Here is a 22,150-nt window from a genome sequence, read left to right on the forward strand (position 1 = left end):
GGTTCTGAGCTGCAAAGGCACTTTCAAATACAGAACTAGTTGTACGTCACCATAAAACCAATATACACAAGAACTCAAATTCAATAAATATAAATAAAAAGGTATTATTCTAAGACTGAACAAATCAGGAGATCTAGCAAAAGTGGAAGCTAGAGGAGCGAATAAGGCTATGTAATATCTCAGGAAATGTTTCCATGATGTATCAGCTGCAGCTGAATTTACATTAGGGCACTTTTGACTAGTTTTGCATAGATGTGAAATGCAGCACTTGGTATCCCAGCCAACCACAGCAACTATCATTGCCAGTGTAAGCCAGCTTGTCAAAACTTAAATTAACACAGGGATTCTAAGTAAATAATCGCCTCAGACTCAAATATTACACAACAGTTGAACTACAAGCTCTGAGTGCCTTATTTGAATGCTATTCAAAGAGGACTCGATCGGCAGCCCCCACCGTCCGCTATACAATGTATTCCATTCGATGGAGGCTCTGGGCACTTTCTAAGTCTCTGTTGTCCTGTTTATTTGTCCAATGCGGGTGTTTGGGGGGCGTGCCGTTCGGGGGCTTTTCATCCCTGTCTACCAGCGTGTACGCTGGCTGCTTGGCAAATCGGGCCTTCTGCTGGTGCTTGTCCATATCGTCCTCCTCGACTTCGGAGTTGTGTGTCCTTATTTTGGCAATTTTGGAATTTTTGTTCTCGTAATCTTTGACGGGGACGGCGTTGGCGCCGTGCTTCTCGATGGGGTTTTTGATTTGGTTCAGCTGCTCCCGCACGTTGTTGGTGGTGTTGTCGTCCGAGGCCGAGCGGGTGTGGCTGCTCTGCTTTCGGCGTTTCCGGATGCACCAGTAAAAGGCGGTGACCAAGCAACAGACCCAAGCCACGGTTAAAACGGAGCTCAGTAATGGTACCAGGAAATCTGCAAGACAGGCACAAGACCAATTACCCTCCACGGGACAATGCTTGGTCAGTTCTCCTGAAAACACGCGGCGCCGAAGACGGGTACCATGAGGTACCCTTTCCACAAGGACATGGTTCCAAATGGAGGCTATTCGGGGCTCGGTAATCAGGGGCCAGGTACAGATCGGCCGCCGTCCGCAGGAAAGGGTCAAGGTGGGTAGCTACAGGGCAGGCCACCTCCCATGGCTCTGTGCCCCATCTCCAGCCAGAAGAACGGCCTCTCGAGAGGTGGGGTGGAGGTGTTCAGCTCCAGAGCAGCCACAGCAAAACCCCAAACTTAAATTTACTGAACCAGGGCGGGTTAGAGGACAACAAGTCGGAAACAACAGCTCAGCTGTTTCTTTACCCTGCTCCTCCAGAACCTCATCCCCCATGAGTCACAGGGATGAAGGTCTCAATCTGGGCCTTTGCAAGCCACCGTTTTCTTCTTCCCACCGACCGCCGCAACTGTTGCCTTAGGGCACCGAGCTATGGTGTGGACACTACCGCAGATGACTACTCACTTCCATTTCCCTTACGTGAGGCTCCGAAAAGGCCTCGTTCAGGACAATCCCACATTGCCTCAGGAGGCAGGGTGTGCCATATGGGCGGAACATGTGGCAGACCGAATTCCACAGCGGATCTTAAGCTCATACGCCTCGACTTGGAGAGGCAGCCTTCAGCCTCGCGCTCACCAGACTTACCAGTTTTACTCTTCATCGGTCGCCTCTGCACTCGGACTTCTGCCACTGCAGCAATGAGAGTGTTGTTTCCATCCCTTTTGCTAACAAGGTCGATAATTTTATCTGTGATGTCTTTGACTGGGTTCCCATCTTCCCCGGTGTCTTCAGCAGACTGGAAGGAGGAAGAGAACCATAAGACCCAAACATCATGGGAACATTCGCACAGGATTCGGTTTAGGTGTCAATCATTCAGTTTTTAACATCTGAAGAGCACCTGGGTTTTATTTTAACTGGATCAGGCTTTAAGAGTGCATCAGTTTGAAGCAGCATGACCTAGTTGAAAGAGCACAGGCCTCTGGGAGTCAGAGGACCTGGATTCTAATCCTGCCTTTGTCAAAGGCTTGCTGTGTGACCTCACGCAAGTCACTTAACTTCTCAGTGCCTCAGTTCTCTCCCTCCTACTTAGGCTGTGAGCTTCATGCAGAACAGTGACTGTGTCCAACCTAATTTACCTGCATCTACACCACAGCTTAGAAAAGCGCTTATTATGTAAGTGTCAAACGCTGAACAAATACCCTTAAAAAAAAAAAATCCAGTTAGTCTCTCTAAACTGTAAGCTTTTGGAGGGCAGGAATCCTGTCTACCAACTCTACTACGCTCAACTCACACTCAGTACAATGCTCCGCACACAGTACGTGCTCTCAAAATACCACAACTTTTTTAAACAAACCCATAGTACAACCAAAAGTTTCAAATCCCATAGGTCAAAACACTGATACTTTCTACAGATATGACAGCAGTCACTGCAGGTTATGACCGTGGCCCTTGGAGACAGTAAGTGATCAAGTACATCAGTGTGGCAAGACAGCGTTTAAATGTACATGTGGATAAAAATTTTGGTAGCACTAGAGTCAAAAAATCCAGCTGTTCATACATAATCCTATTAACTGCATCAGATATAATGCCTACAGATTGTACTTACAATGGCCACGTGGATTTCATTGTTCGCTGAACGTGAAGGCTCACAGGAGATGTATATGGAATATTCAGCAGACACATTCTTCAAAATATTCAAATTCCTCAGTTCACTGCAAATGTGCTCTGTGGAAAGGCCCTAGAAGCAAGAAGTAAAGGCTGTACACTGTCTTCATGTTTCGGTCCAAAATACCACTTAACTCTCCTTCTTAAAACAAGCCCAGGCATACTAATTCTCCCCACGATGAAATAAAGCCATATGGCTTTATGTTAATTCCAGGCCTTGTAATGTCTAGTTAATCAGTTTAAATCATTTAATTTGAAATAAAGTCTAAATACTTACTGGTGACATCATCTCTTTGTTGAAGGTGAATGTGACGTTAGCACAGTTGTCCTGGTAATGTGAGTCGGAGTTACATTTGGTCTTCACTGGTTGAGGATTGGAAGATCGACATTCACCCACTCCAGTGCAGGGCCGGACAAAGCACTGGGCATCCTTGATGGGAATACAGCTTGACCCAACAGGGCACTCGCTCTGACCTGCGCTACGTACCAGACAAGGCCTTGGGCCACACCAGACCTAAGGAAGGAAGGAAGGAAGAAAAAAGAAAAAAGAAAAAAAGACACTTAAAAACAGGCCTTTTCTTAACCAGGTAGAAATATTTTCCCAGTGCTCTAGCGCTGTACCTTGGAGCAGGCAACTTTTCCATTCAAGCACTGACAGGCATTGCAATCTTCATCCCATTTTGCCCCATCTGGCATCACTTTTCCAGCGGCTAAGCATGGTCTCCCTGTTACTAAAAGGTGAGAAACATTTATGTAAACATTTACAGTGTGGGTTACTCAAACCACTTGAGCTTCTGGTATGTTTACAACCCACCCCACAGAATGCCAACCATTTACAAATGGACATCACACCACTTTCAGCACGCAAGGTGGAACAGGCATATCTGAGGACTTGAAAAGTAGCCAGCAACGTACCTTCTTGGCATTTTGGACCGCTGTGACCTGGAGGGCAGATACACCGATAGCCGTTGATTTCGTCCACACATGTTGCTCCAAAAGCACATGGTGAAGACTGACATTCATTGATATCTAAGAGGAAGGGAATCAATTTTTAACACCCATAACTATTTCACAAAATGGAGAAATTCACTTTATGATCAGGTGATAAAGTTATCCCTGTTCCTAGGTCAGAGGTGCAATTTAGCTATGTTTAAAATAACAGAAAACACACAATGCTGTGCACTTTCATCTGACAATTAACCCCCTTTAGTTTTCTTAGTGCTGTGAGGAACCGAAATTTGTTTCCATGGACATTATTAAAGTTAGTGTCCTCTTACCTATAATTTAATAGTAATTACAGGGAAGTATACACAACACCACAGGGTCTGTGTGTGGGGATTAATCGACACGACCTTCAGCTGGCACCCTTCCCCCTCAAAGACTGTTGTGCAGCACATGAAACAAATGCTAACTGGGAGGAGCAGGCTCTGAGGCCCCTTAATCCGGCTGCAGGCATTAGATCATTACCCACAAGTTTTCATAGGTCAGTATCATGTTGGAGATGGCTCGGAACTTAAATTTTATGTTTTACAGAGATGGATCATCTCAAATGAGGGGAACCCCCGTCCCTCCCTCCCCCAACTCTCTCTCAAACTGGATCAATTTACAGATCTGATTTGCTGGCAAGAAGCTGTGGCGGTGAGCTTTCTCGCTTGGTGCTCATTAAGTCATCTGGCATTGAGTTGTAATACTTACTTATCCTGCAGTCCGGGCCGGCGAAGCCAGGGGCACATTCACATCGATACCAGTTGTCTCCATCCACACAAGTGCCACTATTGTAACTAAAGGCAAGGAAAGAGGCTCCTTAGCAACCAATATTCAGCTAATAGCAATACATGAAAGTGACCCGCCACACAGTATACTACGGTCGTGTACACACACACACACACACACACACACACACACACACAGATTCACATGCTTACCAAGGATGAGGACTGCAGTCATTAGTATCTGCAAAGAACAAAATCACCACAATTTAGTTCAGGGATGCCTCTGACAGAGGAGTATTCATATGACTTGGGGGGAAAAAAAAACTACACTTCTAATTTCCACAATGCCCAAGCAATAAATAGTAGTTAGCTAACATTAGCAAAATACACTTAAGTCCTCTCCTAAATTGAAACCACATTTCTGCCCCCACCCGTCGTTAAGTCCGCCAGTGGGACACATGTACACAGCAAGGGATTCTGGTACAGGAACAAATGGGATGAAGGGAATGGAAGCAGACAAGCTGTGGGTCTAAAAGAGTGTCGGGAAACCCCAAACTACATCTGTCTCCATTTATCTCATTTGTAACTTTCTCATGCCCAGGTCAAGACTGTATCATATAAAGTCATTAACACAAAGATCCAGGTGATGTTAAAGCAAACATCAAACAGTCTTCCCTTCTGGTTCCAATTTGGAGCCACTGAAGGCGGCAGGATGAGCTAATGTTCTCATCAGGCAGCATTCTGGAAAAGTGCAAATCAAAAAAGATACTCACTCTGAGTGCAGGTCAGTCCTTCCCAGCCTTCTTTGCAGACACAAGTAAAAGAATCGCCATTGACCACACAGGTGCCCCCATTGTGACAGGGATTGGGCAAGCAGCTACTGTTTCTTGCTGCAAGAGGGAAAAACAGGCACTGAATTTTAAATCCACACAACAACAGTACTTATTCAACCTTTACTCTGTGCAGAATACTGCATTCAGCACTTGAGTACAGTAAAGAAAGTAGACATGATTTCAGCCATCAAGGAGCTTACACCTCAGGGGTGGAGAAAGAAACACTGATGCTAAAATAAACTACAGGTAGGAAAAGCAACTGAGTAAAAGATATGTACAATAGTGCTGGTGGGGTGCAGGGGTTGAGTGCATACTTGATGCAATCATGGGGGAGAGTAGGAGATGAGGCTAGTCAGGGAAGGCCTCCTGAAGGAGATGTGATGTTAGCAGGGCTTTGAAGATGGAAAGAGAGACAGCCTATCGTATGGGAAGGGGGAAGGAGTTCCAGGTAGGAGGGAAGAGGCTGACGGCGAGAGACACGAATGGGAAGGCACAGACAGTATTAGAGGAGGGAAGCGCACAGGCTACAAAAGTCACCGCCGTATACTGACGGGGGAAAGGGGCTAATTGGACACTCTGGCACTCCTAGCACACTGGGTACCTACTGATTCAGAGCCTTGGGTCTGGGGAAGCAGAGGTTACCTATGTTGCACGTGGCTCCCTCCCAGCCAGCTGGACAAATGCATTTGAAGGAATCCACTTCGTCATAGCAAGTTCCTCCATTATTACAGGTCGCCTCGTCGCACTGGCTATCTCCTAGGTAGAAGCAAACTAGCGTTAGTTCCGACCTCATGGGGTTTGGCAAGTTGAAGCAGTTTATAACAGAGGTCAGACTCATTTGGAAAAAGCTGCAACTTACGGGAGTGGCAAGTCTTTCCTTTCCACCCATTCTTACATTCACAGTAAAAGTCGTTGACCAAGTCTCGGCATGTACCTCCATTGTGGCAAGGGTTTTTACTGCAGTCATTAATGTCTACAATTAGAGAGGAGAAATTGAGCTGAAAATGTTTTCCAAAACTTTAAGAGATAATTTAAGAGCCAAGCTGGCCTTATCCATTCACACTACAGCCCTGGTTTCAACCCAAGTTCTCCCCCTCCCTTTTTTTTTTAAAATGATATTTGTTAAACACTCAATATGTACCAGGCACTATACTAATTCCTGGGGTAGAGACAAATGAATCGTTAGACTTAGTCCATGCCCCACCTGGGGCTCACAGTCTCAAACCCCATTTTACAGATGAGGTAACTGAGGCATAGAAGTTAGGTGACTTACCCAAGGTCCTACAGCAGACAAGTGGCAGAGCCAGGATTAGAACCCTCTGACTCCCGACCCATGCTATTTCCACTAAGCCATGCTGCTTCAGAGTCCCAGCAATGAATTGGCATCCCTATGTTAATACTACTACTGATGTTTGGGTGTTTTAGAACAATATCCCTCAACTCCCTTTAACTCAACAAGTCAGTAATATTCTTTGGGACCTCAAGCTAAAATTAAATTGAAACAGAGGAAAGTGTCCACTCCTTTGGCAGAGAGGCTGTTTACCTTCCTAATTGTATAGTTTAAAATTCTGCAAGAAGCAACTGTTTTTCTCCTGCTGTGGTCAGCATAAATGAATGCAAGCAAGATTACAGGGGGTGGGAGGTAGTGTATGTGTGTGCGCGCGCACATGTGCGGCGGTGGGGAGAAAGGGGAGAAAAGGTGGAACAGGAGTTAGGAGAGATTTAAAAAAAATAGTTTACTTACTGGTTTCACAGTATGACCCCTCCCATCCATCACTGCAGATACATGTATAAGAGTTGACTCCATCAATGCAAGTGCCACCATTTTTACAGGGATTGCTTTCACAATCATTAATATCTGCATAAAGATGAAGAAATAACCTTCAATTTTAATCCAAAGTATTTCCTTTCCACTCTTGCCAGTGATGCTCCTTGAAGGCAAGAATCTACTGTACTCTCCCAAGTGCTGAGTGCAGTGCTCTGCACACAGGAGGAACTCAAATACCACAGTGAGTGACTAAAGAACAGTGCACCTTCCCTCAGCCACTGCACTAACACATCCCAAGAGTCAAAATTCTTTTGTTCCTTCTGACAGCAATGAAAGGTTTAAAAACAAAAACAGCTCTTCCACTCTATTTCTAGTCACAAACTGAAGATTTATCTAATGTAGCTAATATAGCCACATTAGATGAGATTTTAGGAAACTCTGATCTTCTGAGACCACTTAAAAAAATCCACCTGCTAAATTCAATGCCCCAGGGAAAAGAGGAAAAAAAAGCAACAAAACAAAAAAATTTTTTTTCTTACTTTCATGGCAGTAGGTTCCAGTGAAGCCTTTGTTACATTCACAGGTGAATTTGCCTCCCGTTTGACTTTTACATTTTCCATGGGGACCGCAAACATTTGAAGAAATATATCGCACCCCTTCTGGTGTGTCATTAGAAGCCATAGCAACTGTACAACTGTCAATTACTGCATGAGACACAAACCAAACACTCAAGATCAAATCTATTTTCTCCAAAAAGATAAATCAATCACCAGGATTAGTCTCTTTGGGACCACCAAATAAGTTCTACAACAGGAACAAAAATATTGTATTTTTCACTTGCCCCTATTTCTGTGCTGAGATCACCAGGGTAAAGGCATTCCATTAGATAAAGGACACTGAAGCAGAAGGATGCTGGCTTAAAATATATTCAACGGGCTCTAAATTGAGCCAGCAACAACAGTGAGGTACCAAATGAATTAAACTCTCTTCTACATGCACTGCTACCTTGCAAATATGACATAAGAAATGCCACTCTGGGTTCCACCAACAGTCCAATCTTGTAATCTATCTCAAACATGGCATTAAGAGAGAGGTGGAAGAAGAGTACTCCCCCTTGATATCCACCCTCCCAGCTAGAGTTTTTACCCTATGGAGCTTTTTACCAATCAGGAATAAACCCAATCCTCCTGTACCTGCTGACATTTTTCAACTGCCACAACTGAACTGCATTCACATACTACCTGCTGGGCCTTGTTTTGTCACTTTGGATCTCCCACCCTCAACCTTCAGCAGTTCTGGAATGATGGGATTTAAGAAAGAATTCTGTGTTCCTAAACCAGAGTCCCAATTATTTTCAGGTGCTTTATATATGGCAATTGTTTCATCCCCCACCATTTTAGTTTGCCTTCTCTATCTTTCATAGATGGGCTTATATTGCTTCAAAGGTACAGCAACTAGAAATGACCACAATTCCAGACCCAGACATACTTTATATGGTGGCACAAACTACATTTCTGCACATATGTGGAATCCTTCCAAGCTTCAACCATATGCCCCTCCACCAAACTTGGCTAAAATGAATTTGACAACCCCAAGTTGCTTGATTTTTTTTAAAATAGTGTTTATAGTCACGGAGGGTGGGAGAGAGAGAGTGTAAGTGAGTGAGTGTCACTATCTCTCAGAGGGAGGAGGTGGAGCCGCTTACCTAAAGCCTCCACTGATATTTTTGTTTCAGGCTTTTTTCCCCCCTCTTTCATCACAACCACCAGATACCATTCCCTCCACTTTGGAGGTGCTTATTCCTTAACTCTTTAAAGCAACATACATACTGCTAAGACAGCCTTACAAACTGGTTAAAAAATTTGAGCTATATTTTATGCCAGCCCCACCCCTTCCCCGAGGAGATAACCAGGTGGCAAAAAAGGGATAACAGCTTTTTACTCCATATTACAGAAAAGCAACTATTTGCAAAACTACCTTATGCAGAAAGTCTATATTTACTAGGCCAAGGAGCTAACTTCTCCAAATGTTTCTCAAGGTGAGCTGTATTGTGAAAGAAATGTGTCCCACATGTCAGGGGAGTAAAGGGCTGTGGGTTCCGCCCCAAAAAAGAGCTGGACTTTGAGATGCCCCTCCCCACACATACCCTCACAAGGTGTCGTCCGACAATGATCTTTCAAGTGTGAACAGTTCTTCCCTTCGTAGTCATCAGGGCACTTGCAGAAGTAATCACTAGCGTGATTAAAGCACCGGGCTCCATTCTGACAGGGATTGGGTTGACAATAATCTATGTCCAACTGTTGGGGATGGGAAGGAAAAGCGGGGAGGGAGAGAAACAGGAAAGAGGGGAAGGAAAAAAAAGTGTCCGAGTGAAACAAAGGTTTTATTATTTCTCTTTGCACTGCTACAGACAGCAGACGCTGTGGAATCTGACCTTTTTATCTAGCTGCCTCTATTAATTGTACATAACGCATAATGTACAGTTGTGCTTCCAATAGTTTAGGCAGACGGGGTCAAGATACAGAACAGTCACTGAAGGTGAGAAGTAAACACACAGCCAGTTTAAACAGATCGAAAGCGTGTTAACTAAAATCATCTTCCAACACCCACGGACTCTGCCACCAAGCACTCCTTTGGCGGATAAGACTTTAGTATGCTTCATTGGGGCTGAGGTATTTGGTGTAAAAATCTCAAGGGTGAAAGGGAAGAGAAAAGGCTTTGCTGGTAAGAACCCAGATATCTGGGGTTTGTATTTCACCATTGCTCACCTGACAGAGGTTTCCCGAGAAACCAGCAGGACACAGACATTGGAATCCATTGATTTCATCATGGCAGTGACCCTCATTCAAGCAAGGGTTGCTCGCGCATTCATTGATGTCTTTCTCACAGTGATCTCCTGCATAGCCAGGTGGACAGATACAGCGATAACCATTAACCAAATCCTGTGAGAGAGAAAGAAAAGACATTTTTCATGTACCCCATCTGTTCTGTGGATAATTTTTACTATTGCTCCAAGTCACTAAATCCCTGAAATTCACTTCTACTTAAACTCTAGGTGTTATCAATATTTGCAGATGTTTTTATTTTTGCATTCTGTCAACAAGGGCTAGAGAAATGTGAAGCCATCAACAGAATTCACTCCATGAATTTCAGAGCAGATGCAAGGTTTCCTTGATTTCTGGTACTTTGAGCTTAAGACATAAATGCTTAAAAACCATTGTTTAACTAAGACGACATCATTACACACAATTGTTTTCATTTGGACATTTAAAATCACTTACCCGACAGGAAGCACCATTCTGACACTGCCCAAGACAGTCATTTATATCTAAGAAAAAAAAAAAAAACACCAAAATTTGTAAATCAGTATTTTATTAATCTACATATGCATTCCCTTTTAATTAGATGGCAAAGAGTTCAAATGTCTCAGCAGCTTGAGATAGATAAAGCTTCTGTCGAGATTTCCTGCATGCTTTCCTTTAGATAAGACTATTATAATGGGTGGGAACCGTGGGCAATTCTTCCAGTAGACTTTGTGAAACTTCACATCATTGTTTTAGTCATCTTATCAGAATATGACCATGTTACAAACTAATGAGTTTGATAAAACTGTATATTTTCATTCCAGAATGACTACTCCCTTTCTAAAAATAGCAGCTGCTAAGGATTTTCCTTCCCAACTTGAGGTTTTCAAGCAGTGATCAAAAAGTAGTTTTAACAACAGCCTACCAAGTCAAGAGGATGATAAAGTTTCTTACTTATATCACAATTCTGGCCTGTCCAGCCAGGAATGCAGTCACAATAGTAGCTTCCAATCAAGTTCCTACAGGAATTGGCATTTATGCAAGGCTTAGCCTCACATTCATTCGCATCTGAAAGAAAATTGAATAGCTAAGTTTAGACGTAGGGATTCCTAAATTACAGAAAAGAGCTACCTCATTTTCCCCCAAAATGTGGTCGTTCATTAAAAATGACAGAGGAAAAAAAAAATGAGTGAATCTTGGCAGAGTGGATTAAGAGACCAATTACCTTTTATTCCACCTTGAACTTTAGTCAAAGTGCTTTCCCCCTCTCTCCCTATTCTCTAATTAACAATGCACTGTGGTCACTAATTCATTGATAACTGTCCAGCCACTCATTAAGAACTCCAAGGAAATGAACGGAAGAGTAAAAGAAGCCATGAGGCATTTCTGAGTCGCACGGCAGCCTAGTTGCTGGGATTTAAGAGTGGCAGGAAGAATGCAGACAGCTCATTCTTCATAAGGATCACCCACATTTTGGAACCCAGCTGAAAAAAAAATGCCTTGGTCTGGGGGAGTTGACGTGGCTGAAGAGAGCAGAGGATTTTCCCACAGGGCCAAGTTATTTTCAATTTAAGTACCTAAGCCAGGCCTGCTACAGGCTTGATTATAAATTACTACTAATAACAGTAAAATAAAACACTGGCCTAAGCTATATAAAACCCCACTCTGTTCTGAACTGCTTTGAAATCACTTAAGCAAATATTTTCAAAGAATTAGGTGAAAAGAATCTCCTTACCTAGCTGGCATGTTTTGCCAGTCCACTGAGGGGGACAAATACATTTAAATCCATTCACCAGATCCTGGCAGGTTCCTCCATGCCCACAGTGATTTGGAGAGCAATCATCAATGTCTGCCAAAATGGAAAAAATAAAACATTTTAAAATGTAAAAATATGATTTGGGAAGATGGTGGCCTGTATAACTAGCACAAAATAAGAGTACACTTAAAAAGACTAGCCATTCTACTTGCAACCAACTATTCAACGCTCAAAAGTACAAAAGGATTAATACTATTAGTTCAGTCAGGGAATTTGCTTCGGTTTTGAGAATTCCCACCATCTCAGGGTGTAAGAATCTTAGCATGAATTACCTGGATTGCTAAGGACTTGCTTCCCAGGCAGGGGCTGTAGCTCCTAGCCCCAACAACTAATTTAGTTCAAACAAGGCCTCTTCAACACTCTTAAAACACTCTTCATCTTATTCGTTCTCTCCTGCTACTTGGGTAATACCCAGCAAGACCTAGTCCCTAGTGTGGCCTACTGGAAAGAGCACAGGACTGGGAGTCAGGGGACCTGGGTTCTAATCCCAGCTCTGCAACTTTACTGCTGTGTGACCTCGGGCAAGTCACAACTTCTCTGTGGTTCAGTTCCCTCATCTGTAAAATGGGGGACCTATTTTCCTCCTATTTAGGCTGTGAGCTGATGTGGGAGAGGGACTGTACCTGACCTAACTGTATCCTATCTACCCTACAGCTTAGAACAGTACTTGGGTCATAGAAAACACTGGATAAGAGTCACTATTATTAGTAATAATAAGCAGCAGTAGTATGGCTTAACAGAAAGAGCACTGACCTGAGAATCTGAAGACTTGGGTTCTAACCCTGGCTTCGCCACTTGCCTCTTGTGAAACCTTGGGAAAGTCACTGAACTTTTCTGTGGCTCTTTCCTCAATACCTGTTCTCCCTCCAACTTAGTCTGGGAACCCCATATGGGACAGGTACTGTGTCTGATATGCCTGTATACTCTCTACCCCAGCACTTAGTACAGTGCTGTACTAAGCACAGTTCTTATTACACTGATGAGATGAACAGTGAGATCTGCAAACAAGACATCCTTGGATGGAAGGCTTGAAAAGCACAGTGGTTACAGAAAGGAAAACCAAAAATGGTTTCTTAAGCCTAAAGCAATGTGGAGGCTGCCAAAAATATTCATGATAACTGTCACTATTTGCTCTTTATCAATGGTATTTGAGCATGCACTGTGTACAATCAATCATTTATTGAGCACTTATTGTGTACAGAGTGCTTAGGGGAATACGTAGGGAGGATGCTTAGGGAGCTGGTAGACATGTTTCCTTCCCATAAGAAATTTACCTTCCTGGGAATGCTTCTATTCATTACTTTCATTTTTATATCTCTAATCAAGTTGAAAGGGAGATGGAGCCTACTATAAAGCGCAAATATCCTCCTGGCCTACTCTTAACTATGTCTACACGCACCCTCTCCCTACTTTATTTCAAGAAGTGATCATTCTCCCCACAGAATGAAAAAGCAAAGATACAAAAAACAACTTACTCATGGTGCAGGTTGGTCCACTCCATCCTGGAGGGCAGCCACATTCAAATCCCAAGGATGTCTCAAGGCAGCTTCCTCCATTGTGACAAGGGTCAGAAAGACAAGCGTGCTCCGCTGAATGGATCCAAAACAGGGAAGCATCAAGTTTGCAGAACTTCGAGAGAGTCCCTAGGACTACCTAGTGAATGCCTCCGGTCAAAACAGGCCTCGGTCACCACCAAATGACCACCACTGCTTCTCTCAGCAGCTTAGTTTCATACTTTTGGCTGCCTGGGAAATCAACTTTCACCTTAAGCTGATTCATACGACATACCAGTCAGAGTCCAGCTGCCAGGCAAGTGGTTTGACTGTCATTCAATCACCTTTATTGAGCTAGTGTGCAGAGCGATCTAAGGACTTGGGAGAGTACAGTAACACAGAGGTGGAAGACACGTTCCCTGCCCACGAGGAGCTTAAAGTTCAGAGGGTCAATTGCCTCAACCCACGAACAACTCTAACACAGAAAAAGCACATTATCAAAACTTCATTCTGAAGTGCTGGCAGGGCTTAGACTATGGTGACTTGTCTACCAAGTCAACAGGAGGGGCAAACTGCCCTGTTTAGAACATTGGTGCTTTATGCACTGCACAGTCCTATGCAAGGGAGTCCTTCAAGTAATGGGAGAGGTAATTTAAAAAGTTAAATGGCTTCTGGGTGAGGTTCAAAGCACTTACCAATTTCACACTTAGATCCTGAGTATCCCTCGGGGCAGGAACACTGGTATTTGTCCGGACCAGTGTTGCTGCAGGTTCCCCCATTCAGACAAGGCTGATGAGTCCCACAGTAGTTGAGATCTATGGAAAGGAGGAACAACAGTAACAAAATAGGATTCAGGAGACTCTCGTGAGTCTTTACCTGGTTTTCTGCTCCCTTTTTAAAAATAATTAACTAAGGGCACAACAGAGTTAAAGCCACGTTAAACCTTGGTTCAGAGTATTTTAATTGGGTGGAGAGCAGCAATGCTAGTGCTAAAAGCTAAATAAACAAAACTCCAGCCACATGGCTGGCTGCTCCTTGTACAATCAAGCCCACCAACATTAACATTCAAATTTTACCCTTGGCTATCTGTCAGATTAGCATACCTTTGTCACAGAGTTGACCACCCCAGTTGGTTTCACAGAGGCATTGCCATGGTTCATTGCAAGTGCCATGGACACATCCTGGGTGCGGAATGCACTTATCGCAATATTGGCCTTGCCATCCATACTGACACCTGGAAAACAGACCAAAATGGGGTTGAATGAGTGAGAAAGAGACAAGGAAGGGGAATGATGGGGAGAGGGAGGGAGGGAGAGAGAGAGAGGGCGAAACCTCAGAATTACTGTAGTCATTTGGGTGTTCAGAAACCCATGGTTTTAAAGAAGGTGATATTGGGGATTTGTTTGGTGATTCCTTATAAACAACCAGTTTTTGCCATGGCTTCTCTGAAAGCCAGACCTCTCACAAAAGAATAACTGTTCAAGGAGAACCCAGCACGGTGCCTGTGAGCACAATACTACTCTATTCTTAGGCTCACACAAACGAAACAGAGGGTGGGTGTGCAGTATAACTCAATCTCTGCACTTTGTCAAAATGGACTATAAATTGAAGGTAGTGGTGGTGGCGGCAGGGGTGGGGGGAGATTGAGAAAACAACTGTGCTGTGAAAAATATATTCATGAGTATGAGATTTACAGCATTTAAGCCCTTTAGCACTTAGTCTTTATGTACAAAAAAAAAGGAAACACCACCAAAAATACAAGAACATATAGGTGTCCCAGTACCAGTTAAGAAAAGGACCTTTTGCTGACTTTGATATTCTGTTCGCCCTTTTTCCCCTGGACGCTTACCCAACCACTTTTGCAAGGGATGAAGTGATCAGCATTTTTAAAGACTCCTCACATTATCTATGAAAAAAGTATAGACTCTACCTGTTGCTGTTCATATTAATCATTTTTTTTTTAAGAAAAGTTTCTCACTTTGCCAAAAAAAAGGTCAGTTAGGTTTATCTGGTGTTAGAGAAGGAATTCAGTTTCTTTACAAATGCATTGTTAATCTGAATCTATCTAGGCCAAATGGCTTCTTTGATCCTAAACAAAAACACAAAAAAACAAGCCCGCACCTGGGGAGGGAAAGGGATATGAAACTCTTCTCCCCCTCATGTTTCACTGCACTTGAAATCTTAACCTTTTCCAAAGAACTGGAGGGGAGGACCAGCAAGTGGGGGGGAGAGGGGAGAACGAGAATGAGAGAGAAAGAGAGAGAGTGAGAGACAAAGAAAGAGAGAAAGAGACAAAGAGAGAGGGAGAGAGAGAGAAAAAAAGAGAGAGAGAGAGAGAGAGACAGAGAGAGACAGAGAGAGAGAGACAGAGAGAGAGAGAGAGAGAGAAGGGGAGGAGGAGGAGGGGGGAGAGAAAAAAATAAAGGAAATCTAGTGGAAAAAGTCAGCAAAAACAAGTAACGTAAAAGCAAAAGAATACGAGGGGGCAGTACATGCTATGGGGGAGTAGGTAGAGTGGGAAACAGAGGCTCTTCTAAAATATTTCATTAATGGCCTGGGAGTAAGTGATCAGCAGCAATCACCCTTTAAGCTGTCACTAAGTTATGAAAATAAACCCTTGGGTAGAAGTCAGTTAGGCTTTCAGTTTTCAAAAAGCTGTTCTTGGACCAGCAAATCCCTGTCATGGGAAACTATAGGGATCTAGCTAATAGCTAATCACTCACAGCTATGATAAATTTAACCCTCCATATGAGAATCTTGGGTGACCAACCACTTCCTAATTAATTTTCAAAAACAAACCACCACCAGCAGTGTACTGTTCAGAGCCCATGAGAACCAATTCTGTTCTGGTCTAGTCTATGTCAAGAAGAATGCCACTCTTAACATTCATTTATCTTTTAAAAGAACATAGCTAGAAAAACACAAGTCATGGGGGGCAGGGGGAGAGCTGGAAAAAAAATCTGTCCCAATAATGCTTCTGCTTTTAGACCGACCTGTTTAAAGAGAAAGCAAGATCAAACTAACTTTGAAACACCAACATTCTTCTGCCAAGTAAAAGAACCAATCATTGTACATCTTCACTGTGGCTTATAAAACAATTAAAAAAGGCAGTTGATGACCTGACTTCGTTCTTTAATTAATAAGAATCCGTCCTGAAGTACAACAAAAGGAGCCAGAAGCGGCTGTCTGACTTCAAAAGAAAACGAATAAAAATACAAAACCCAAAACAGGAGTCCACAAAGTCATTCCAGTTTAATAATACATACGCTCAAGTTTCTCATGAGAAATTGAAGTTACTCTGCTTATATGGTGATTCACAAGCAAAGTTGATATTATTGGCAGACTTGCTTTCAAGAAAGTAATCACTTTCACCAAGGAAGAGAGGATATTTTGAGCTTGTTTGGGAACAACAAGGAAACCTCATGTGAAAGGAGTTTATAATACAGAAGCCAAGTGACAATTTAAAGCAAATTCCCATTAAAGTATTTCTAGAGTGGACATAGAAAGAGACTTATTTACCAAGAATTTTTTTTTGAAAGTCAGGGGCTAAAGCAGGCATAGATTTTAAAACTATGCAAATGAAGTGTGGGAAAGTTGCACCTTAAGTAAATAAGAGCACCAGTGCATGTCTGGGCAGTGAGTGGGAGGTGAGACTTAGAAAGAGAAAGGCCTAAAATCTGGAAACAAAGCCTGTTGTTCTGGCTGGGAGACAGCAACCCCTACAAGGCATGTTTATTCTGATGACAGAGGCACAAATCATTGTTCGCCTCCACCGATACACATCTCAGCATCTGGCCCAGTTCAGATCCATTAATGATACTTCAGGTCCAGAAGGCTATTAATTAGAAAACTTAATGTAGGTGTATTTCAGCTAAACAGCTGACAGCAGTGCAGTTAAACATTAGAACTGCCTGGCACCAATGCAGTTAAACATTAGAAGGGCCACTCCTTCAGTCTCCCAGCAAAATCAAAATTTGCTTGCTGGTTGATAAGGGTTTTCTTTTACTACGTGTGCACAAGCCTTTCAAAAGAGTACACACATTCTTTCTTTTCATTTGGCTCTGACTGCATAATTCCCACGTGCACTATGCCATTAAGTATGCCCCCGCTCCTTCCTCTAAACAGAGGCATTTGGGACAAAAGTCTGGTGAGACCCGACGTGACCGCAGCAAGAAAAATGGCTGTTTAACTGGCAGTCAGTCCATACCATCTCAGTCCTTCACCAAAGCGGGCCCTTCCTCATCCTCTCAAGAGACCGGTCACTTGCAGGTCTAACCTGGGCTCACTGGTGTTCGAGAACCAAGTGTGATCTCCTCCTCCAACTGCAGGCTTGGTCAATCAATCACATTTACTGAGTTCAGTACGAAGTGCTTGGGACACTACGATACAGTAGAGATGGTAGATATGGTCCCTGTTCCACAGGAGCACATAGTCTCGGAGTCCAGAGTCCAGAGATACCTACAAGCCAGTCTGAGCCCCCTAGACCCAACATGGTCTAAAACCTGACTGGCCTCTAGACTAGGGTGACAAAAAGCATGGTTGTCACCTGGCTACATTTAATTCCAGAGAAGAGAGCTGTGAGGCCAAACTGCCATTCACGGAAGTCTACCCCCAGCCCATCCTCTTCCTTCCCCCTGCACAATTTTTAGGGCACTTGCACCCCTTTAGGGCCATACAAACTAGGTAACCACCAGGCGCCAGCCTAGCTCCTATTGGATGAGTTCCAGACCCAGTAAGGCTACACATTCCTGTATGTTTGTAGGGATTTCAAAGAGGCCAAAATATGTTCTAAGACACCACTAGCTTGGGGGGAGGGAGGGACTACCTCCCCAAAAAGATGCAGACCAATGTAATGTATAATTCAAGGAGGTCCAAAACTGTAATTGTTAAATTGTTTAGGTATGTTTAAGTTCTGCTTTTCATTGTTTCTTGGCCAGGATAGAATAAACTTCAAAGCACAGCAGCAAAATTCTGCATTCATCAGCCTCTTCTGACAAGATTCCATCCCAGCTATTAACCTCTCAGCACTCATCTTGGCTCACAACAGCAAGGGAACTAAGAGATTGTACTAATCCTATTCTAAAGAATGCTTGACTTTTGCCTATTGATGGGAAAAGTGGGGGAAGGGGAGGGCAGGAGATAGAGCACACTGGATGGGAGACAATTTCTAAAACACTCCAAGGAACCACAATCTTTTTTAAACAACAACAACAACAACAACAAAACAGTTCCCAAATTTCCCAGCTGAAATTGGTTAATAGTCAATCTACAGTTTTTCCAGTTTTTCAAGAATGCAAGGGAGTATTTGCGTTTCGTCAGACAACCGGTATGATTTAATAAGCACTTCAGATGCCTATTTTTGAAAATGTATCCAGTTTTTCCACAGGGCAACAGAGATGAAGATACTATGCTAAACAGAATTATAATAGTTTTGTCATTACCTGCACTCTCCTGGGCTTTTGCAAGAACCGTGCTTGGGACTACAGCCCTGCCGACAAATAGCTGTAGAAATAAAAAGAGAGGAAAGAAAATATCAGCATGCTGTCTGATCTTGCACCAACAGTCGTGGGAATGTCTTTAATCTTCCACTGGCACAGTAATCCTCCAAAATCCAAGATTTAAAAGGTCTCCTATCAAGTCTACCAGAAAGAAACTATGGTAAAAAGATCCCTCAAAATTCAGCTAAAATCTTGAACCTCATGCCTAGTTTACAGTAACCATAAAAATAGGGATGATTTTTTCCCCCATCAGATTTCAAGAAGTTAAGATGGGAATTCTTGCCAAACTGATCATGGGAGGTGACAGCATGAGACAGGCAGTGGGGAGGGGAGGATAAATAATCCTGGCAACCAGACAGCAACTCATCAGCCCCACCCCAAAACCCAACAGCCATCTGGTCACTTGTCAACTCTCTCTTTGCCTCCTCCCTATTTCCCAAAGAACCTGCCAGGCACACACACAGGATTCTTGGTCATATTTACCTGTCCCCAATTCACCGAGGGGGCACCTTCTAAAGTGGGATCTAGGCATAGTAAATCTTTGCTAAAACTCAAACTCCTAAGAATGACTATTTCTGAAGATAGCACTATTATGCATTTCTGGAATGTTAGAAGAAAACAATTTCCCTTTTGACATTGTAATTCTTAATCTAGAAATCAATAACAGTCCCATGTTTTAGTATTTGAAAACAGGAAAAGGTAAGTTTAATATGGATTTTTCCATGTTCTTTAGAATTGGTTAATTGGGCCCTGCCTCCACCTGTTTTTACTGCCACATAAGCATTCAACCACCCCAACAGTAAAGACTCAAATTCAAAATTCTGCACACTCCTGCTTACTGGTGTTAAAAAAAAAAAAAAATTAATCGAGGTGCAGCAAGCAAACTTCTCTGCTCTGTGTCTGGGGAAGCTTGACATTTCAAACTGAGTAGAACCAGTGAAGACTTTTCTTTCCTCCATTCATCTTTTAGAAAAATGAATCGGTTTCCTTTGCATTTCTGCCAACTCACAATGCACCTAATTACTATGCTAAACACTCAGGCCTCATTAAGGTTTAGTGTAGTTTTTCTATGGATGAGTAATCTGATTTACTCACTAAAGTATGCCAGAATCAAGTGCAGATCCATAAGCTTAAAATATCTTTGATCCAGACTGGACAATGCAAATGACAGGCTTCTCCCTCTAGCAACTTAATAATGAAATATACCAGGACAATGAGTATGAACCAAAAGTTTCTGTACTTAACTGAATGGCACAGGGAAAAATCTACACTTTGGAGGCTAACTAGCTCAAGCCAGGGGAGAGTAAGTAATTCAATGATGACAGATAATCAATCCACTCAAACACAGGCTGACACACAACCACTAGATGCCAACTGGAGCAAGGATGGTACTGTAAGCCACTGCAGAATTAAACAGTCACCTCAGCAAGGAAAAGGGCATTTTTACAAACTCCACCTTACAATTTAAATGCAGGAACATCTTAAACTGAGCCAGAACGTCACATACCTCTGTTGCATTCAGGCCCCATCCAGCCTTCCGTGCATGTTTTGTTGCCATTTTGATCACAGGCATAATGTCCAAAGAAGTCATCTCTTGGACGACAAAATTTGTTACAACCGAAGCCATAGTAGTGTTCGTCGCAAGTCACTCGAATCTGGTACTCAAAATGGGCAATGCCCGTGTTCTGCTTCAGCGTCTGCCACTGACGGCTGGGATTGATCATGCCAGAATGAGATGCTTTCTCAATGATGCTGTCCGGATCTGAAAAACAAGTTAAAATGTTATTCATCTTTGCACTAATTACAGGCAAAATCATTCCAACTGGCAAATCTGGGAGCCAGCTTCACTGAGGCAGAGGAAGGCTCCTTTAAAATAACACGTGCTTTCATAATGTGTTTTGGCTGGAACTCGGTTAGGGAAGGGGAAGGGATGACCATCCAACAAAGCTGTTTGTAAACAGTGCCTGCTCTGTTGGAAGAAATGCTTTGCGGGTGTATAGGGGACTTAGTGGGCGCTACAACACGAATCTCCCTCAAACCCAAGTTTTACAACAATGCCAACTCTGCATTATGAAGAAGCAGTGTGGATTAGTACGAAGACTAAAGGCCTGGAGTCAGAGGACCCACTTTCTAAAACCATCTCCACGACCTGTCTGCTGTGTGACCTTAGGCGAATCATTGAACTACTCAGTCTCAGCTACCTCATCTGTCACAGGAGGATTAAGACTGTGAGACCCAAGTGGGACATGGGCTGTGCCCAAACTGATTATCTTGAATCTACCTTAGCACTTAGTACAGTGCCTGGCACATAGTAAGTGCTTAATACCATTAAAGAAACAACAACAAAAAACTAGTATTTCTTCCTATGGCACTCTAACCCCTTTTCTGCTATTCTTTCATTAGTTCTCAGCAGAAGAGAAGAGGGCATAATTTACTCAAGAAGTTTAAGGACCAATGTACAACCAAAGATTATTGACTGTGTGACACTGAACTACATGAGCTGGGAACAAACTGAGGTAGTTTAAGACCTAGGTCTCTGCTCTTGAGGAGTCAGCCTACAGCAAAAACAAACTGACCCAAACAAGACCTAAAAAATATACAGTGGTTAAAAAACAAACAAACAAAAAAAGCCCAAAGTCATAGCTGGCTCAGGGACTGTCCAATCTGGGAAGCAGCATGGTGTAGTGGACAGAGAACGGGACTGGGAGCTAGAAGGTCCTGGGTTCTAGTCCCACCTCCTTCACTTGACTGCGGTGTGGCCTTGGGCAAGTCACTTAACTTGTCTGTGCCTCGGTTACCTCATCTGTAAAATGGGGATTAAGACTGTGAGCACCACGTGGGACATTACCTGTGCCCAACCCGATTTGCTTGCATCCACTCCAGTGCTTAGTATAGTGCCTGGCACATCGTAAGCACTTAAATACCATTATTATTATGATAATCCTTTATCTATTCCAATACAATAAAATTGGAAAGAATGCATTCGGGTGGATAAATAAACCAATAACAAATAGATAGCTAAGGTAATTAGTGACTGTAGAGATGGCATGACTGGGACAAGAAAATCCTGGTGGAAAATGTGATTTACACACACACACAACCCCCGCCCCCCCCCCCGGCAAAATCCTGCAAGGCTTCATCAGCTGGTCACCCACATATCCCATATCACAGCAATGGTGCAAATAACAGCAATAAGTAAAACACAACACTTTGGTTGCAAAGGTTTGCAGCCCTTCAGCCTAATGTTGTGCAGGTGTGGGCCAGTGTTCATTTGTATAACTCCACAGGCACCGTGCCATGTGACTCTGGTCATCCAGCTGGTTGATGGGGATTCAGGTCTCCCCCTTCTTGGTTGTCTACCTACTATGCTGCATGTCTGCTTCCCACTCTGGGTTTCGTTAACAAGAATGTACACCCAGAAGATGCTGCAAACCTACCAACCTATCGACTCATCCTCCCTAAAGGGCCAGAAAACAGATCAGCCTGCTGACAACTTTTTACCACATCAAATCCTAAGTTTGCAAATAAACAACTCAAAGAATGACAAAAATGTCAGTTTATTAA

At 43.1% G+C, this 22,150-nt stretch overlaps 1 protein-coding gene across 1 annotated transcript in view; it reads right to left on the reverse strand.

Annotated features, from left to right (window-relative positions):
• JAG1 (jagged canonical Notch ligand 1) overlaps nt 1–22,150 on the reverse strand; it is a 38,279-nt gene continuing 16,129 nt past the window's right edge. The window contains exons 4-26 of the mRNA XM_038751507.1: nt 20,094–20,348; nt 18,530–18,590; nt 14,192–14,322; nt 13,784–13,903; nt 13,071–13,184; nt 11,515–11,628; nt 10,734–10,847; nt 10,257–10,303; nt 9,744–9,917; nt 9,122–9,272; nt 7,515–7,679; nt 6,952–7,065; nt 6,067–6,180; nt 5,850–5,963; nt 5,148–5,264; nt 4,588–4,615; nt 4,358–4,443; nt 3,578–3,691; nt 3,284–3,393; nt 2,940–3,176; nt 2,604–2,735; nt 1,643–1,793; nt 1–918 (exon numbers count right to left, since the gene is read on the reverse strand). Coding sequence (XP_038607435.1) covers nt 461–918; nt 1,643–1,793; nt 2,604–2,735; nt 2,940–3,176; nt 3,284–3,393; nt 3,578–3,691; nt 4,358–4,443; nt 4,588–4,615; nt 5,148–5,264; nt 5,850–5,963; nt 6,067–6,180; nt 6,952–7,065; nt 7,515–7,679; nt 9,122–9,272; nt 9,744–9,917; nt 10,257–10,303; nt 10,734–10,847; nt 11,515–11,628; nt 13,071–13,184; nt 13,784–13,903; nt 14,192–14,322; nt 18,530–18,590; nt 20,094–20,348 — 3,221 coding nt within the window. The 3' untranslated portion in view covers nt 1–460. The remainder of the gene's footprint in view (nt 919–1,642; nt 1,794–2,603; nt 2,736–2,939; nt 3,177–3,283; nt 3,394–3,577; nt 3,692–4,357; nt 4,444–4,587; nt 4,616–5,147; nt 5,265–5,849; nt 5,964–6,066; nt 6,181–6,951; nt 7,066–7,514; nt 7,680–9,121; nt 9,273–9,743; nt 9,918–10,256; nt 10,304–10,733; nt 10,848–11,514; nt 11,629–13,070; nt 13,185–13,783; nt 13,904–14,191; nt 14,323–18,529; nt 18,591–20,093; nt 20,349–22,150) is intronic.

Source organism: Tachyglossus aculeatus, chromosome 9, assembly GCF_015852505.1.
Source record: "Tachyglossus aculeatus isolate mTacAcu1 chromosome 9, mTacAcu1.pri, whole genome shotgun sequence".
Taxonomy (NCBI): domain Eukaryota; kingdom Metazoa; phylum Chordata; class Mammalia; order Monotremata; family Tachyglossidae; genus Tachyglossus; species Tachyglossus aculeatus.